The 18940-nt window shown below is 39.2% G+C and overlaps 1 protein-coding gene across 14 annotated transcripts in view; it reads left to right on the top strand.

Annotated features, from left to right (window-relative positions):
• Positions 1-18940, top strand: part of PDE1C (phosphodiesterase 1C) — a 585243-nt gene that overhangs the window by 465941 nt on the left and 100362 nt on the right. For all 14 annotated transcript variants that reach the window (XM_020908903.2, XM_070468295.1, XM_070468251.1 and 11 more), the window contains 2 exons: positions 6339-6455; positions 9840-9980. In XM_020908903.2, coding sequence (XP_020764562.1) covers positions 6339-6455; positions 9840-9980 — 258 coding nt within the window. The remainder of the gene's footprint in view (positions 1-6338; positions 6456-9839; positions 9981-18940) is intronic.

Raw genomic sequence — 18940 nt, 5'->3', positions numbered from 1 at the left:
ACAAAAAGTTAAATTTGTTGTTAGAAAATAAGTTTTCATTTACAGTTCATTTATAGTTTTCCCAGTCGTTCCTGACTTTTTTCTTTCATTATCTTTTTCTTATCTGTTCAGTAACAATACTGCTAATTTTTAAGCCTTTGTACTGCCATTTTTTTAAAAAAAATATGGAATTCTGTATAGTTTCATTTCTTTCTGCTCTCTTGGAGTAGTTTGGTAATCAGTACAGTGATCTAGCATTATGAGACTCAGTCTGACTTTGGCCATAGGAGATCAAATTTGTTCTGGTTATAAATGTACAACATTAAGAGGAACTTTGGTGACCATAATTCTACCATTATCTTCTTACCTACTCTATATACATTTTGTAGATGAAGAGACTAAGACTCAGTGAGATGAAAAAAAAAAAAAAGACAGAACTAAGGTTTGATATCAGAGTTATAGGCAGATAGTAAGCTCTCGGTAACATTTTATGCATGAAAGTATGTTCTCCACAGCCCTCATCCTCTTCATGTATCCTACTGTTTTCCCAAAACTCTCACAAAACCCGAAAGTTCCATGGAAAGTCATACAGATGCTTGAGTTTAAAGAGTTTAAACCCTACAGAATGACTCCCAATCAGACAAGCTCTTGGAATTGTATAGAATATCTCTAAGAGCCCTTGAAAGTGAAAGTGTATGTCACTCAGTTGTGTCCGACTCTTTGCGACACCATGGACTATATAGTTCATGGAATTCTCCAGGCCAGAATACTGGAGCAGGTAGCCTTTCCCTTCTCCAGAGGATCTTCCCAACCCAGGTATCTAACCCTTGTCTCCCGCATTGCAGGCAGATTTTTTACCAACTGAGCCACAAGGGAAGCCCTTGTGTAGGTGTATTTTTGTATGTGTGTGTAGATTCAGACTCGCTGGTCTTTTAAATTTAGGGGCTGTGCTAAGGCCCAGGATCTGGTTGACATTGCCTGGTGCCTACACATTGAGTCATGTCAGCTTAGTCAAAGCGGTTCCAGCATTTTGACTCTTGTTAAATGGGCTTCCCTGGTGACTCAATGGTAAAGAATGCGCCTGCCAATGCAAGAGACATGGGTTTGATCCCTGGTCCAGGAAGATCCCCTAGAAAAGGAAATGGCAACTCACTCCAGTATTCTTGCCTGGGGAATTTCATGAACAGAGGAGCCTGACGGACTATTGTCCATGGGACTGCAGAGAGTCAGACATGACTTAATGACTGAACAACTACAAAGCTACTTTAGTCTTTCTCTGAAACCTGAAAAGTGTATCCCTGATGGAATTTTCAGAAGATAATTTAAATTCCCTATTCACAGAATCAGATCAACTTAATGTCAAGAAAGTGCCCTTTAGGGCTAGTTTGATTTTATATTTCATAGTCCCTTTCTCTTGTCTCAGGGACATTCACTAGCTGACTTCGGGAGCTTCTGTATTCAGATTCTCAGTTCGCCATTTTCTTTCTTGTCAAGTCATCTAGGACAGGAAGGGTGCTCAGGAAAGATACAGCAAGAAGATACATGTTTTCTCTCCCTCCTCTACAACCTCAACTCTAATGCTCGATAGATCATTGTGTAATTCACAGCAACATTTATTTAATCTGTGAAACCACTTTATAAGATCTGTTGTTTCATAACACCCACTGTGAAGTTGCATTGATTTTCATAATTGAATCTGAAACCTTCAGTGAAAGTCTTAGGAATTTTAAAAGCATCTTTATCCTTAATTTCTTCCTTTATTGTGAAAATATATACAGGTGGTTTTACCAGTACTAAGAAATTTATGAAAATATTTCTTACAAAATGGAGCTTCTTTTCTATACAGAATGACTGAAGAAATATGAAACAACCTGTGATGTGCATGAATTGTTATTTTACGCTTCAGTTCAGTTCAGTCGCTCAGTCGTGTCTGACTCTTTGCGACCACATAAATTGTAGCACGCCAGGCCTGCCTATCCATCACCAACTCCCGGAGTTTACTCAAACTCATGTCCATCAAGTCGGTGATGCCATCCAGCCATCTCATCCTCTGTCATCCCCTTCTCCTCCTGCCCTCAATCTTTCCCAGCATCAGGGTCTTTTCCAATGAGTCAGCTCTTCGCATCAGGTGGCCAAAGTATTGGAGTTTCAGCTTTAGCATCAGTCCTTCCAATGAACACCCAGGACTGATCTCCTTTAGGATGGACAGGTTGGAACTCCTTGCAGTCCAAGGGACTCTCAAGAGTCTTCTCCAACACCACACTTCAAAAGCATCAATTCTTCAGTGCTCAGCTTTCTTCACAGTCCAACTCTTACATCCATATATGATCACTGGGAAAACCATAGCCTTGACTAGACAAGGCTTTTTGTTTCTTTGTTGGCAAAGTAATGTCTGCTTTTTATATTCTAGGTTGGTCATAACTTTCCTTCCAAGGAGTAAGCATCTTTTAATTTCAAGGCTGTAATCACCATCTGCAGTGATTTTGGAGCCCAGAAAAATAAAGTCTGACACTGTTTTCACTGTTTCCCCATCTATTTCCCATGAAGTGATGAGACCAGATGTCATGATCATCGTTTTCTGAATGTTGAGCTTTAAGTCAACTTTTTCACTGTCCTCTTTCACTTTCATCAAGAGGCTCTTTAGCTCTTCTTCACTTTCTGCCATAAGGATGGTGTCATCTGCATATCTGAGGTTATTGATATTTCTCTCAGCAATCTTGATTCCAGCTTGTGCTTCATCCAGCCCAGCGTTTCTCATGATGTACTCTGCATAGAGGTTAAATAGGCAGGGTGACAATATACAGCCTTGGCATACTCCTTTTCCTATTTGGAACCAGTCTGTTGTTCCATGTCCAGTTCTAACTGTTGCTTCCTGTCCTGCATACAGGTTTCTCAAGAGGCAGGTCAGGTGGTCTGGTATTCCCATCTCTTTCAGAATTTTCCAGAGTTTACTGTGATCCACACAGTCAAAGGCTTTGGCATAGTCAATAAAGCAGAAATAGATGTTTTTCTCGAACTTTCTTGCTTTTTCGATGCTCCAGAGGATATTGGCGATTTGATCTCTGGTTCCTCTGCCTTTTCTAAAACCAGCCTGAACATCTGGAGGGAAAAGTAATTCTCAGAAGCACACATGTTGTCTTTCGGAGGGGAAAGTTACCTTGATGATTCAGAATAAATGCTAACTCTGAATTGCTGCCCTTCTCCACACCATTGCTAATGCAGTGAAGAAGGCTGAAGCTATTGTTTCTCTTCGTTGTATGCTCTGTTTACTGTGGAAGTTCAAGACCTCTTTACAATGTAATGTTTTTCTGTATCCCTAGACTCTGGTTTTATTTTCAGTGGATTGGAGTTGAACTGGAGAGATGACATAGATTCTTTTTTTTTAACATAGAAACCTTATTAGAAAAAGGTTATTTTCACTCCGCTGCCAGCAATTTATATGGAATCACTATTGTTTTCTTCTACTACAGAAAATTTCCCAAAAGCCTGAGAGAATACAATGAATAAAATAATCATCCTGCTACTGTCATGTTAACCTTTGTGATTAATGTAAGAACATAGCATAAAATAACATTTAAGGAAGAGAATAATTAGTCACCACCAATCTCTAAATTTGAAATATGTTGCACTTTTGTTCTTTTTATTTGTTTCCATGCAGTGAATACTAGCTTCTAATTTGGGTTGTTTTATCTCTAATCTTCTACGGTGGGGTTATCAGGAATGGAGAATTGTGCTGTTCTTTAGGAGGGCATATGCTGTGTGACTCAGGAAGAGACACCCTGGACAGACTCCAGGTTTAAAGGGGGAGGAAATGAGGAGGTTCAGGCTTCCTTCACACTAGACTAATAGGAAATTCACAGGACTGGTGCTTGGGCCAAATTTGCTAAGAAGAGAAGATTGGTTTAAGGCAGTTAAATTAGGTGCTTATTAAAATGCAGATTCCAGGCCACAAGCCAGGATTCTTCAGAATCCTCCACCAAAGAATCAACATTTTTTTCTGAGCACCCCAGGTGGTTCTAAATAAAGAGCACTGAAATTTGAGAATCGCAGCTAAAATGTCCAAAAAATGAGGGGCTAAAGAGACTATCCATCTCACGGTCTGTATTTACACATCCTTCTGTTTCTCTAAGACCTAATATTCAGAATAAATCTTGACTTTTTACTATGATTATCTCTTCATTTCCAGTGATAGCTTTTTTCTTCTTTTATTCATTTACGTGAAGAGCATTAAAAATTGTCAGATGTGACCAAATGTTTTCCTACCTACTGAGTTGTCAGTGGACTTTTCTTTAGGACTAATAGCTGGACAATGGCTGTCATGACAGTGCCAATTTTGGTAGCCAAGGTGAACCTTAGGGCTTCTTTGGTAGTTCAGTTGGTAAAGAGTCTGTCTGCATTGCAGGAGACCCCGGTTCGATCGCTGGGTTGTGAAGATTTGCTGGAGAAGGGATAGGTTACCCACTTCAGTATTCTTGGACTTCCCCTGTGGCTCAACTGGTAAAGAATCTGCCTGCATTGCAGGAGACCTGGGGTTGGGTTGGGAAGATCCCCTGGAGAAGGGAAAGGCTACCCACTCCAGTATTCTGGCCTGGAGAAGTCCATGGACTGTATAGTCCATGGGGTCAAAAGAGCCAGACACAGCTGAGCAGCTTTCACTTTCAAGGTGAACCTTGGGTTCTTGGATTAATCTTAAATGGTTCCACTGTCTGTGGCCTAGGCACTCTTGGAGTATTTAGGGCCTAAGGCTTGGGTCACAGCACATATTCATTGAGTTTACAATGTCATCTGTTAGTGATGCTATCACTGGGGGCATCAGTGGAGTTATTGCTTGGTATTGGCATTAGACACTTCATTTCATCTCTCTATGAGAGATGGGGTGGCCACCTATGAAACTGGAGAAAGTGATACCCATTTTTAGGGTTATAAGGGTTTGCAAATGTGTATCAATAGTTCCTACTGTGCCTGGCACAGAAAATGTTTAGCACTTGTGGCTATTTATTTATTATAATGGAGGAGAAATTATTGAAGGCTAAGTTGAGGTTTACTACTAAATATGAATTGAAACAACTTATTTGAAACCTTTTTGGAAATGTTTGGTTTTCCCTATATACAGTTTGTTTTCCCTGTGCCCTGGTATCCATGAGAGAGACCCTTCGTGATCTCAGGGTGATCTTCATGATTGGGATCTTTGGAGAGGAGCAGGATTGGGATGGATAGGTGATGCTGGAATGCAGTGAAGGCTGTTGTGGGAGTCACTGGGTCCAGCAGTTCCTAAGCCAAGGTCTCTTCCAGGAGACCATCTGATACCTAGCTTAGGTTCAGTGTGATCTCACATGCGTCCTTATTGTCATGCTCATGGCAATACACTTTCCTTAACCACTGAAATGAAACTCTTGATATGCTGAGAAACCAAATGACTATTGCTTTAATTATTTCTTAAACATGCCTTTGTTTATAACACCCACAAGTAGCTATTTATAAGTCAAAGACGTATTTGACAGTGTTTACATATATTTTGAAGTCACTATTTTATGGACAAATAAAACTCTGAACTTTAAGAGTAGTGTGTGAGGAGTGTGTTCAGCTTAGCTCTTAGTTTTATATTTTCCAGTAAAATGACTTACAGATTTGAGGACTCAGTCCTCAGATCAGTGACTCCAGAAGTGATAACATTTTTCCATCCTGTGGAATGAAGGCTTTCTCCTTGGTTTCAGCTTAGCAGATTAGATTCTTGAGGTGACACATTGTTTTGTGTTCTGTATCATGCATGTTTCTGAACACTTTTAAGTGGGTTAACATTCTCCATAATGGACTAAGAGGAAGTCAGTAGATGGTATTACAGGCCTGGTTTGGGGTAGGGAACACCCTCGGTTATTGTGAAGTCAAAACTTTGGAATTCAGCAGAAGTAGTGGAAGGTTAATGGAAAGAGCTTGAGTTTAAACTTCAGTTGAACGTGTGTATGTATTTGTGGTTTTGCCCCACATGTGTTCCTAACACTTGCCTTTTATGAATCTTAGGGAAATTAGCTAACTTCTCAGTTTTCTCATTTGTGAGATATGACTGATAATACCTACCACAAGACTTGTTTTCAGGATGAATTATATATTTATCATTGATCATAATGCCTAGGTATGTACCCAGTAAATTATAGCTCTTGTTTTTACTAATAAGGCTATTTCATATTTTATCAGCAAATGCTATGCAGGATTGCCATATTGGAAAAAGTTTGAGAGGGGAAGCAGTATTAGAGTCAGACAGTGAATTACCAAGTTAGGGCTACAGGCTAACCCCAAAGTAGGAAGATAAATATAAGTGGCTACCAACTAATGAATTCTTTTCTTTCTGCCCTGACCTGTAGGATGTGGACAAGTGGTCCTTTGATGTCTTTTCCCTCAATGAAGCCAGTGGGGACCATGCACTGAAATTCATTTTCTATGAGTTACTTACTCGCTATGATTTGATCAGTCGTTTCAAGGTCAGTGTCTAATTAAAAAACAAACAAACAAACAACTGCACATGTTTGTCCAGCCTTGCAGGACTTTTGGGCTAAGACCAAGAGAATCCTTCTAATGTAGACTGAAAGCTGCTCTGGGGTTACTTGTCCAGAAAACCACTGCCACAAACTCCACACTGATGGGAACTTTCATTACTCCTTTGCCTGGTGAGCCCATCAAGGGAGAGGCTGGAGCTGCCTATTTAGATCCCAGTCTTCCTAGAAGTACAGCTGGAAGCCTGAACCAGACCTACCTGCCTGCTCTGCCTACAGTTCTCCTTTCAGCCAGACTCTATGTACTAATGACCACCACTGGCAAGGAGACAGGAATGGAGATAAGAACGTGCATTTATTGTCTCCATGAACTTCTCTTTCGGCCACTTGGCTCAAATTCACACAAATACTCTCACTTATCATCTATGATAGATCATTGATATTTCCCAACTATTTATGTTTTAAATTAATTCTTCAACTTTAAGAGCATGAGCCAATTCCAGTGTTCCACCTCCTCAGCCTTCTAATTCCGCAGACTCTGGAGGCGGGGTCCCATTCTCTAGGGAAACTGAGCATTATCTGCTGGTATCTGCCGTATCGTGCCCCTCACATTTCTCTCATCAACGAATAAGTATCCAGAAAATGCAGGTCTTTTTCTGTATCAATTTGTCTGGGCAGCATGATTCTTTATCACTTTCCTAAGGACTGCACATTTAGGAGTGTATTTCTTAATAGTCATAAGCACTTTATGACAATGGTCTTTAATTTCTTTTGCATCAGAAGCCTGTTTGACGCTCAAAGGCTAATACCATGTCTGGTAGACCAAACACTAGAATGAGATTCAGGAGATCACCTGGATCCTGATGTCAGTTCTGACCCAGTAGCTATGTGACCTTGAGTAATGACCTTTACCTTTCTGTGATGATCCCATCTGGGAAAAGACGTTGCTTTCCGAGAAGGGATAGAACTCACTATGCCAGTCCAATGATTTCAATAAGAGCAATAACTATGAATCTTATGCTTTCTTACAACAAAATCTCCAGTGGTGTATGACAAAATACCTGGTTAAAATCAGGTCTACCCAAAGTTATATGGTCCCCACCTAACTCCAGTTCCCAAGAACTGGCATCATTCACACTTATCTCTGTGTAAGGAACATTTTGAAGCAAGACTTAGTTACATCATAGGCAGGTTTCAGGATTTCAGAAGAATTCTAGGGCACCAGCAGAGGTGGTGAGCAGGAGGACTGGCTGTATTACAACCCCCCGATGGACACCAGGCAGCTTGGCAAGGACTGGATTGACAACCTGCTAGAGGGGCGTATAGAGCTCTCATGCTCCACTCATGCCCACCAGTAATCCCGGATTTGCTTTTAAAGTCCCTTATATTAAGGAGAAAGAGTAAATGGCCACTTTTTCAAGTTTCCTCTCTGTCCACCCGAAACTCATTTCATTCTCTTCTTGTTTAGGAGCTGTTGGTCATGATCAAAGAGGAGGAGGGCAATGATGGGTTAGGAGTCAGGACCAATCCCATTTTATTGGCCCCTGTCCTGAAATGAGCTTTTCATCCTGTCAGCTTAATGTCTTGGGTTTCATTTTGTCAGGCATACATGCTGGAAGATGAAAAAAAAAAACAAACAGTATTCAGATAGCTTGAGGAAGAGGATGGTGGGGGAGAGTTGTATTTCTCTTGATCTTTTACTATGGTTCATTTAATATGATCAAGAGGCAGATCTTTCACTGACTGAGCCAATGGAGAATGGGACATGAACTGGTCTCATTGGACACGCCCATCATCAAACTGACGCATAATTGCAGGCCTTTAAGGCTTATGTTTTTAAAAATGAAAGATTATTGATTGGAAAAGAATAAAAACAAATCTGAATGAATAGATTAGTATTGATAGATAGATAAAATCTATCTATCTATAGATAGAATGAATAGAATAGTAATTTCAGAGTCTTGGAGACTTGACAAAGATATTATTTTTTGAAAATTTTATCTGTTTTGGGACATTTTGTTTATTTCTGTTATTTGTTAAAATAAATTCAAAAGAAGCCTGTTTGAAGATCCAGTGGATGCTCAAGACCTCAAAAGAAGCTGCAGTACACATGCACACACCTTTATCTAGAATTTCAGTGGCTCATAGCTCCCCAATGAACAGCTCAAAGAATCTAAGTTCATTGGATCTTCACTTTTAAAATGATAATGAATTAATCTCTGACATGTGAAAGGCTATATTTAAATTTTTTAAATCCACAGATAGTAAATATGGAGCAATGTTCCCAAGGAAGAACATAGTATGGATTCTCATGAAGCACTTATTTTTTCTTATGAATATAATTTCTAGTCTCCTGGAACACATACTTTCTCCTTTTCCCCCAGTCTTATAACTGATAATCTACACTAAACCAAGGGATTGATCCATAAAACGAATGCAATGAATGTTTTCCAAGGCCCCTTATTTTGTACAGGCATTTTGCAGTTGTTCACTTTCTGCCAAATAGAAAAAGAAGATATGTATATTACCCATATTTGAGACAGAAAGCAGCTAGGATAACTGGAAATATTTTTCCAGATTGCAAGGCACCAATAAGTTGGGCTTCCCAAGCAGCACAACTGTAAAGAATCTGCCTGCCAGTGCAGGAGATGCTGGAGACATGGGTTCAATCCTTGGGTTGGAAAGATCCCCTGGAGTAGGAAATGGCAATCCACTCCAGTATTCTTGCTTGGAGAATTCCATGGACAGAGGAGCCTGATGAACTATAGTCCATGGGGTTGCAAATAGTCGGATGCAACTGAGTGACAGCATAATAATAAGTTGCCAAGTAATAAACACAAGAACACAGCTCATTTCTATTATAGAACAGACTATCATTTGTAGTTTATTTTTTTTCTCAACTGTCTTGTGTGCCCATCGTTCTTCTATAGGGTGCAGTTTTCAGAAGGCTTGAGTTTGTTTTGCAATCATTTTATAACTTAAATGTTTGTGTACTTTTTGTTTTCCCACAAGTAAATGAGATGCTGCATAGTATTTGTTCATTTATTTCTTAACAAAGACTTGAACCTTTGCCTGAGATTTAAGTGAACACCTGCCTTTTTGCCCTCCATGTCCTTGAGAAGATCCTGTCATTACCCTGGGCCTCTGAACTGGAGAACAAAGAACAATTTGCAGGGCAGACCAGGGGCTTCCTGTTCGATTTTCAAATTATCCAATACTTTGTTCAGTGATTTTTATTAACTTTGAAAAGTTCTTGTATCCTTGTGTGCTCTCTTAATGCTTTCAGAAAGAGTTAGTTAGAATACCTTAGACTTTTTTGGTCTCTCAAAGCTACTAAATCACTAGCCAATTAACCTTGCCACTCTCTTTCAGATCCCCATTTCTGCACTTGTCTCATTTGTGGAGGCCCTGGAAGTGGGATACAGCAAGCACAAAAATCCTTACCACAATTTGATGCATGCTGCTGACGTCACACAGACTGTGCATTACCTTCTCTATAAGACAGGAGTAGCAGTAAGTACAGATAGGAACACAGATTACACAAAGATGTGATGGTGATTTTTTTTTAAATTGGAGGCTGTTTCTGTTCTGATGAGGTTGAGCCCACAAGAAATGTATTGTTTTACGGACTTCCTATTCCCGAATAATTATCTAACCCAATCATGGAGAGTGTTGGAATTCCTTATTGCATGTGACTTTTTCTTCATCCTGGACTTGATGAAAAAAAAAAAATCTGGTGGTAACTTGTATCCTTACTAGGCTATGACCAAATTAAATATAATTTCTATAACTAAATATGCATTTCCAGATATAGAGAGTGGTACTATTAATCTCTTGCTGGGTTCAATCACATTGATATCCATGCATATTGAAATTGAATTGAATATACTTGGGAATCACATTGTACACAATTTGCTTTTGGTTTAAACCAATAGATCTTTTTCACAAGGGTTGTGGTTATTCTCATTTATTATGTGCATTTGATTTTTTTGAACCTAAAGGTCAAACCTCACCTCTAACCATTTGGAAATTTCTTGCTTTGATCCAACATTTTAGCTCTTTAGATACTTTTGAATCTCTGATCTCTACCTCATTGTTTTAACAAACCTACTTAATTTGGTCATGTCTTTTTGCCCTCTTTGCCTTGATATAAACTATTCATTCAAAAAATACTGCTGTTAGTGACAGTTAGGTCTCTGTAGTAAATCTTTATGACTTTTTACTTTGAAATCTTCTTCTCAATTGACATTGAGATAGACATTTAGGGGGTGTGGTTATTAATTAACCCATAAACCCAGTACACACTTATTATCTTTTCTGCTAGGGCATGTTGAGAGGCTTGGTCTAATATCTCATATTAAATATGGAATACAGTGGGAGGAGTGTGGGCTCTGGAGCTAGATATAGTTGGGCATAAATCCTTGCATAATTGCTTATTAGATTTGTGACCTATGATAAATTGCTTGAATCTCTGAGTCAAGATTTCCTCATTTCTAAAATTGTGAAAAATATTCTGTCTTGTGGAAGTACTGTGATGGTTAGGAATAAAGTATCAGAAGTATGAATGCTCTCTCTGCCTCATAAAAAAAGCTGAACAGTTAGGAATTATTCTTATTTAAACTCTGTAAAGATTGCCTTTAACCTCTCAGCAGTTTTCATGTTTTCGTTATTATAAAATCAATTTCTTAAAAACAGTGTTTAAAAAGGTGTTTTTTAAATTTTAGAAACTCTACATAGGAACCTGTATATATGATAAAGAGTTTTTGTCCAAAATCTAGAGCAGATATCAGTTTATGGTGGTTCCATGAAAACATGGAGCAAAACAGGAATCCAACATTAATATTGCTTGTGAGCACTTTTCTGGAGATTCTCAACCAGTGCAATATGATATCTACAAAAGTTGAAGAAGCTTCCTATGAAAATAATTTGACCATATGTCCAAAAAAACCCCCCAAACCCTATAAATTATTTGATCAAATAAAAGGCCTCAGTAAGATATGGATAAAATAATTGTCTTATACACTGTTTCCCAACATACATTCCCAACAGTTTTTTTAAAAACCTACAAATTACCCATGAAGAACTTCAAAATTAATGAAAAGGAAACTAAAAGGACATGAAAATAATGTTTAAAATAAGTGGAGAAATATACCATGTTTTTAATTGAAAGCCTCAATATGAAATAGGTATTAATTTTTCTCAAACCCATCTTTATAAATTCAGAGCAATACCAGTAAAAATTCCAAAAGGATTTTGCATGCCACATAATAAGCTGAGTCTAAAATTTATGTAAAATAGACATTTAAGAACCATAGAAAAAACAGTTTTGAAAAAGACAGTGTGTGTGATGGGGTAGTTCTTACTCTACTAGATGTTAAAATATCTGCTAAAGCTATAGTAAAGCAATGTATAAAAACAGTGTGCAAAAGTAGACAAATATATCCATGGAATTGACTGAAGTTTTAAAAACTGAACCCAAATATTGATTGAACACTTATTATATGCCACATACTTTATAAGAGGATGAGGGTGCATTGTAGCTCTTAGAGAACTTGCATCCTAGTAAGAAATTACAGGTAAAAGACCAATGAAAAAGTAAACAACATCGCTAGTATTCTGCAGAGGATTAGAGCAAGGGACTCATACAGGGTAAATGAAGTTTTATTAGATAGGAGAGGCATCTTTCCAGAAGTAATATTTAATCTGAGACAGTTGTGATTTTAGGCTTGAGTCCTGCTCAGAGCTAAAGGAAGGTATGCCAGTGGAATTAGTGCAGGATTAGTACAACTTCCTCATGACTGGAGGGAGTCAATTGTACACACTTCCAGTTATAAAATAAAAAATCATGAGAATGTAAAGTACAGACCAAGTTGGCTTTGTAGGCTTGGCTAATGGGTCTCAGTGTTATTCTAAGTGCAGTGTGAGCCAGCTAAAGCATTTCGCCATGGAAGCACGATGATCTGGTAAAGGCTAGACAAGAATTACTGTGAAGAATGGGTCTTGAGGCATCATGTTGGGAGAGTAGTGCAGAAGTCTCCTGGAGAGATGATGGTAGTTTGGACTAGGAAGGACCTTCCTGGGGTAAAGAGACCAGATGTCCTATTGATGAGGTAGAGTTGAAAGAATTGGATGGTATACTAGGATTTCAGACACTAAGGAAGGGAATCAAGAGGACAGATTAGATTTTTGGTTGGATAAACAAGGTTGATGAGAGAAGCTTTCAGGGAAGGGGAGTCGAGAGTTTTGATTCAGACATGTTGAGTTTAAGATCTTTATGAGATATCATTGTGGCGATATTAAGCAAGAAGAAAAACAAAGGGATCTAGAGTTCTGGGGAAGAGTCAGGGATGGACAAGGAGATTAGGCTCTCAGGGGCATATCAATATTATTTAAGGACATGAAACCAGATGACATGGTCTAAAGAAGGTGTGAATAGAGAAACAGAGGCACTGTGAAGTGAGTCCCAGAGCAGTCTAAAGTTTAAAATGGAGCTCATTGCTTCACCATTTTAGTCTGGATAGTTTCCTTTATAGGATATCATTTGATTAACCACTCAATTAGCTTTCAAAGTAGCTTGAGATTTTTTTGAGAAACTCAGCCTTGGAGATTTTGTACGGCCCCTTGTTCCTCCAGATCCTTTACAACTATAATATATATTTCAAAAATGGTGTGTGCAAAAACAATAAAATGAGGACAAAGAATTAGAGCCAATAATAGTAACTAAAAAAGGTAGCCAGTATCATTGGGACAAAACCCAAGACAGTGTGAGGTTATGGAAGCCAAGGAAAGAAAGCACTCCAACGGAGAGCTGTGACTTGCGTGCAACATGCCGAAAGGTTGAATGGGATGAGGACAGAGAAGTGACCACTGCCTTTGGCAACATTGGGAGCCATTGGTGCCCTTGTCATGATCGGTCCCCGTGGTTTGCTGGGGATGGAACATGGACTGAAGTATGACAAGGACAGACCTGCAGATGAGACAGTGAGGACACATCTATGGAAAACACTAGTAGAGGGAAAATTACTTGGTTCCGGAAATGTTTGGGGGACAGTTCATTTGGAAAAAAAAAAAAACAATAGTTTTTGTCCTACTTGAAATCATTCACCAAACATCAGACAAATGAATTAAAGATGTGAGCATAAAATTTTGATTATATTAGAAGAAAATATGAAGTTATGTTTATAGCCTTGAAAAAGGAAATCCTTTCTTAAATAAGCCTCAAAACATGAGTTATAAAATGAAATATTGATTATTTTGAGTACATGAAAATGAAAACCTTCTGTAGGAATAAAAAAAAATCACCATAATTAAATCAGTACTTGAGGAAAATATGTAGAGATCAAGGATTAAGATCCAGATTATATAAATCAAGAAAGTGGTACAAATCCCTTGGGCAAACAGGAGGAAACACACTGAGTTAATATTGTCCTATCGGCAAGTCTCTGTCATGAGCTGAATTTTGTCCTCTTTCTCTAATCTCCAGTGCCTCGGAATGTGACTCTGTTTGGAGACAGGGCACTTCAGAGCTAATTTAGGTAGATGAAGGGCAGATGGGTTGGCTCTAAACCAGTGTGACTGATGTCCTTATAAGAAAAGATTAAGACACAGACATGCGGATGCCTTGAGGAAAGAGCATGTGAGGACATGGGGAAGGTGGCCCTCTGCAAGGTGGAAAAGAGCTGTCACCACAAACCAACCCTCCTAAAACCTTCATCTTGGACTACTAGCCTCCATAATTCTGAGAAAATAAATTTCTGTTATTTAAACTGCCTAGTTGGTGATGCTTTTCTATATCAGCTGTAGCAAACTAATACAGTGGCAGAGCCAGGATTTGGTCTTAGTCTGACTTCTAACATTTAAATAATTCATGTATTTAAATGTTAATATTTAGCCATGCTTCTGCAGTGCTGGTGGTGAAAAAGAGCCTGACATTCTTATACCTCAGTATGCTCATGTGGTAAGGATTAAAATGGATATGAAAATATACTTTGAAATCATCTGTTTGACATATACGTAGTTAGCACCTACTGCATTCAGTGTACTATGGAGACATAAAGGTGAATCATAGGCAGTCTTTTTAGCCATCTGGAAAAACTCCCAAGCACTTATGCTAATGTAAGTTATCATTAACATAGATTAACATAGATGTTATATCATAGCAGCCAATGATCATGATGTACTGCATACTATTCTTGAATGAGCTCATTTGCCATTGCATTTTCATTATTGATTCAGGCCATATTCAGAATAATTCTTAAATATAGAAACTACTTCCCGCCCACTCTCTCTTAGAAACACAGCTCAAAACAAACTTTTTTCATTACAAGCTTACAAAAACACTAGGAAGCATTCTGATGAATGGAGAGCATATTGTGACTCTAACCTTTCATTACAAACCAAGTGGGAGAAAATGCTTGAAATAATTTCAGTTTTATAAACTGTAAGACACATAGGGAATGAAAATATCCCATTGATAAAGTGATGTCTGGGCTTCAGCATCCACCGTGTTACTCATTGTAATCTGTTTATATTACTCATTATTGCTTAGCCTAGATGCCTAGTGAGGCTTGAATCTTTTCATCATGATTTTGCTCACATCTAAGAGAAAATCCTTGAACAGAATTAGACTGAAGAGTTGTTGATTGAATAGATATGAATCAGACTCCAAGCTCCAGTCTACTTTTGAGTTAGATCACAAGATTTCAAACTCCAGTCCTATCCTTTATCCCATTCATTGCTTTTATTAGGCAAGGTGCCATTAATTTTTCTTTTTCTTTTTTTTTTTTAAGAAAAGAGAAATGTGTATCTTGTTCTTTTGACTATAAATGGCATTACCATATTTACAAGGGACCCACTAAGGGCATATAAACAGCATCCTGGTTAAAGAGTGCTAAGTGATTTTATTAGGGTTTATGGTCAGTAGAATTTTGGCCCCCATGACCTCTGCCCTCTGATGGCACATTTTATAATACATTATATTAAATAGCAAAAGGGGTTCTGCAGATACAGAAGGGTGCTAATCAGAGGACCTTCAAATAGGGAGGTGATCCTGGAGTCTCCAGGTGGGCCCAGTGTAATCACATGAGTCCTTAAAACTCAAGAAGTGTGTCAGGGGACTTCCCTGATGGACCACTGGTTAAGATTTCCCTTTCCAGTTCAGGGGGTGTGGATTTGATCCCTGGTCAGGGAGCTAAGATTTCACATGCCTCACGGCTGAAAAGAAAGCAAAATGAAACAGAAGCAGTATTGTAGCAAATTCAATAAAGACTTTAAAAATAGTCCATATTAAAAAAAAATCTTTAAAAAAAGAAATGTGGCAGAGGAAGTTGAGCAGGACTCCATCAGCTGTTGCTGACTTGAAGATGGAGGTGCCAAGCGGAAAGCATGAGAAAGAATTCTGCCAGTGCCCTGAAGGGACCTGGAAATGTGTTTTCCACCGAGCTTCCAGAAAGGAACACAGCCTGCCAACACCTTGGTTTCAGCCCTGTGAGATCTTCACCAGAAAATCTAGCCGCACGATGATGGCTTCTGACCTACAGGACCCGTAGGAGTGTGTGCCTTACATGGGCGGTAATCAGTTAAGGGAACAATAGAAAACCAATAGGAGATGGAAACAGACTACTGAAGAAACTCTGTTGTTTACCTGTTGAACTTACAACTTGCTAATAATGTCTCCTCTGGCAATGACAAATTATCCATGTCTTTTCCTCCAGGTTTTCACTGCCCGCTGCTTGTTCCCCTCTCCCAGCCCACATACAAGCATGGCTTGCTCTCCTGAGTCATACACAGCATAATTCAAAGTCTACCTTTACCAGTTGGCAAGGCATTCCTGTCACTGAATTAGTTGGGACACTCATATTTTGTAGACAGGGAAATTCTGGAAAGGTCTATTACTCATACCTTGTCACAGTTTGATAAATCTGGAATAAAATTCTTGTGGGAATTAAATTTCTGACTTCTTATGGTTTGTCATAAACCTTTGGGATTGACAGTGTTGAATTTGGAAGAAGCAAGGAAATCTGAGCTATATTGAAATATGAATATTTCCCACAAAATAGCTTTTTCCCACTCTCTGTTTCTAATAATGCTGCCCTTTAATACCACCCACCATCTTTTTAACCACTTAGGCTAGGAATGTCAGGATCTTTTTCTTTTTTAATTTAAATTTATGTATTTATTTTAATTGGCAAATAATTGCTTCACAATATTGTGATGGGTTTTGCCATACATCAGTATGAATATGCATCGGTATACATGTGTCCCCTCCATCCTGAAGCCCCCTCCCACTTCCCTCCCAACCCTGTCCCTCCAGGATCATCTTTAATGCACCCTCCTTTGGACTGCAACCTCTTCATGGCCGCCTGCATTCAGTGAGCTGATCAGCTGTAAGGATTCTAGTTCCATACCATCTATGCATCCTATAAGGACTTTTCAATCCAAAAGTAGAGGTCTTATATCTTTCCTTTGTTGCCGGGGTCCAGCCTCGGCAGGATCCAGGGGATACCCTCAGGATGAACGGCGTCGGCGAGAGAGAGAGAGAAGACACGTGAGACCAGCCTTGATAGGGCCAAGTCTGCGAGGGAGAGAGAGAGAGAGAGAGAGAGAGAGAGAGAGAGAGAGTGACCCGACGGGGGATGTAGCAGAGTCTGGCAATCCTTTATTTTTTACCATAGCTTTTATACCCTAAATTAGTACTTTTCTAAAGGGAAGATAGTTTAACATTACATCAGCTTGTTCTTCACGAAACCGGGGTGTTTTCTGCACACTTCTTTGTTTATGAGGGTCTTGTACATTATCTTCTGGCCTTGGGGCCTATTAATATTTTATGCAGGTCAGGTGAATGTAAACCTATTTTCTGTTTCTATGGTGACCTTAACTGAGAGGTAGCAGTCTCATAGGGCAACAGTACAGAGTAGAAGTATAACCTTGTTAACACAAAAATTAATCCTTCTGCACAAATTGTCAGTTGCGTTTATCTAAGAAGTTTACCCCACACAGACTCTGCGGCTTCAGTGAGGCAGCCTCTGCCTAGCACTCCTGGCTGACAATTAGCAACCGTCTCATTGTTGCCACACTAGGGCTAAGCTCTTATTTTTCTAGATCTATAACTATATTAACAATGGTTTCTATAACACAGCCTTAGCACATTAAAAGCAAAAACACAGCAAGCAAAACACACCTAGCAAAACACAGCAAGCAAACGTCAACCCAATAACCACCTTTAGAATAATTTTTCTTATGTTTTCTAATAGGACTCCTTCACCCCTCAAAAATGCTCTATGTCTATTAGGGCTTTTATATAATCAGGTTCTTTATGCTATTTTATGATTAGGATATTATAAGCAATCATGCATATTAGTACCAAGGGCATAAATGCATTTGGCTAACAAACCAGCAAAGGAGTTTAAATTAAAACACTCCTTTCACCCTGGATAATCTCATAAAATACCACCACCTGGGAAACTTATTGATTAAAGTTCTAAATTGATTCTTATTTGGGAAGAGATCGGGGAAGGCCTTCTGCCTGTGTCACAGAAATTAGGGAGTAGTCTATTGAGGCAGGCATCAGAAAGACAGATATCATCTTTAAGGTGAGCGCCGGGGGGCAGCTTTTCAGAATCCCTGAAAACCTGATCCGCCTTGCCCGTCAGGTTTTCTCCCTCATGACCTTGCCATGGGTGGGATCTCGTGTGTGCCGGCTCCTGGCACTTTGTGCTCTCTGCTTTTCTATCTCTCTCTCAATAGCATGCTGAACATATTATTTTTTGCATGTAAACTTCACTGCCTAATAAACCTGATTTGTATTCTTCATCCTGGCTTTTAATGCCTGTCATCATAGGGCCCTAATCAACCCTCACTCCTGCTCCACTGGGCTTCCCTCATAGCTCAGTTGGTAAGGAACCTGCCTGAAATGCAGGAGACCCTGGTTCGATTCCTGGGTTAGAAAGATCTGCTGGGGAAGGGATAGGCTACCCACTCCAGTATTCGTGGGCTTCCCTGTGGCTCAGTTGGTAAAGAATCTGCCTGCAATGCGGGAGACCCCGGTTTGATCCCTGGAAAAGGGAAAGGTTATCCACTCCAGTATTCTGGCCTGGAGAATTCCATGGACTGTATTGTCCATGGGGTCGCAAAGAGTCAGACACGACTGAGCGACCTTCACTTTCACTTTCACTTTCCTGCTCCACTAAAGGGAATCATTTCCTTACGATGAATCGGCTTTTGCCACTGGTACTTGTTCCGTTGTTCACTCTGAAAATGCCTGATTCCATCCTTGCTCAGTCCAGGCTTCATTATGTTTTTATTGTTTGTTGTATGTTCATTTAATAGTTCATTGGTTTTGATTTATTAGAAGTAAGTTATACTTAAGGTATAATTTTGTCCATATACTTGGATAAGGAGGGGAGTTACACTGATATTTGTGAGAACTGTGATTGTGCAGTTATTTAGACACCTTCTGCTGGTTGAACTGAGGC

The sequence above is a fragment of the Odocoileus virginianus genome, chromosome 1 (genome assembly GCF_023699985.2).
Source record: "Odocoileus virginianus isolate 20LAN1187 ecotype Illinois chromosome 1, Ovbor_1.2, whole genome shotgun sequence".
Lineage (NCBI taxonomy): Eukaryota > Metazoa > Chordata > Mammalia > Artiodactyla > Cervidae > Odocoileus > Odocoileus virginianus.
Note: the sequence above shows the minus strand (reverse complement) of the source record. Positions and strands in the feature narration are given on the sequence as shown.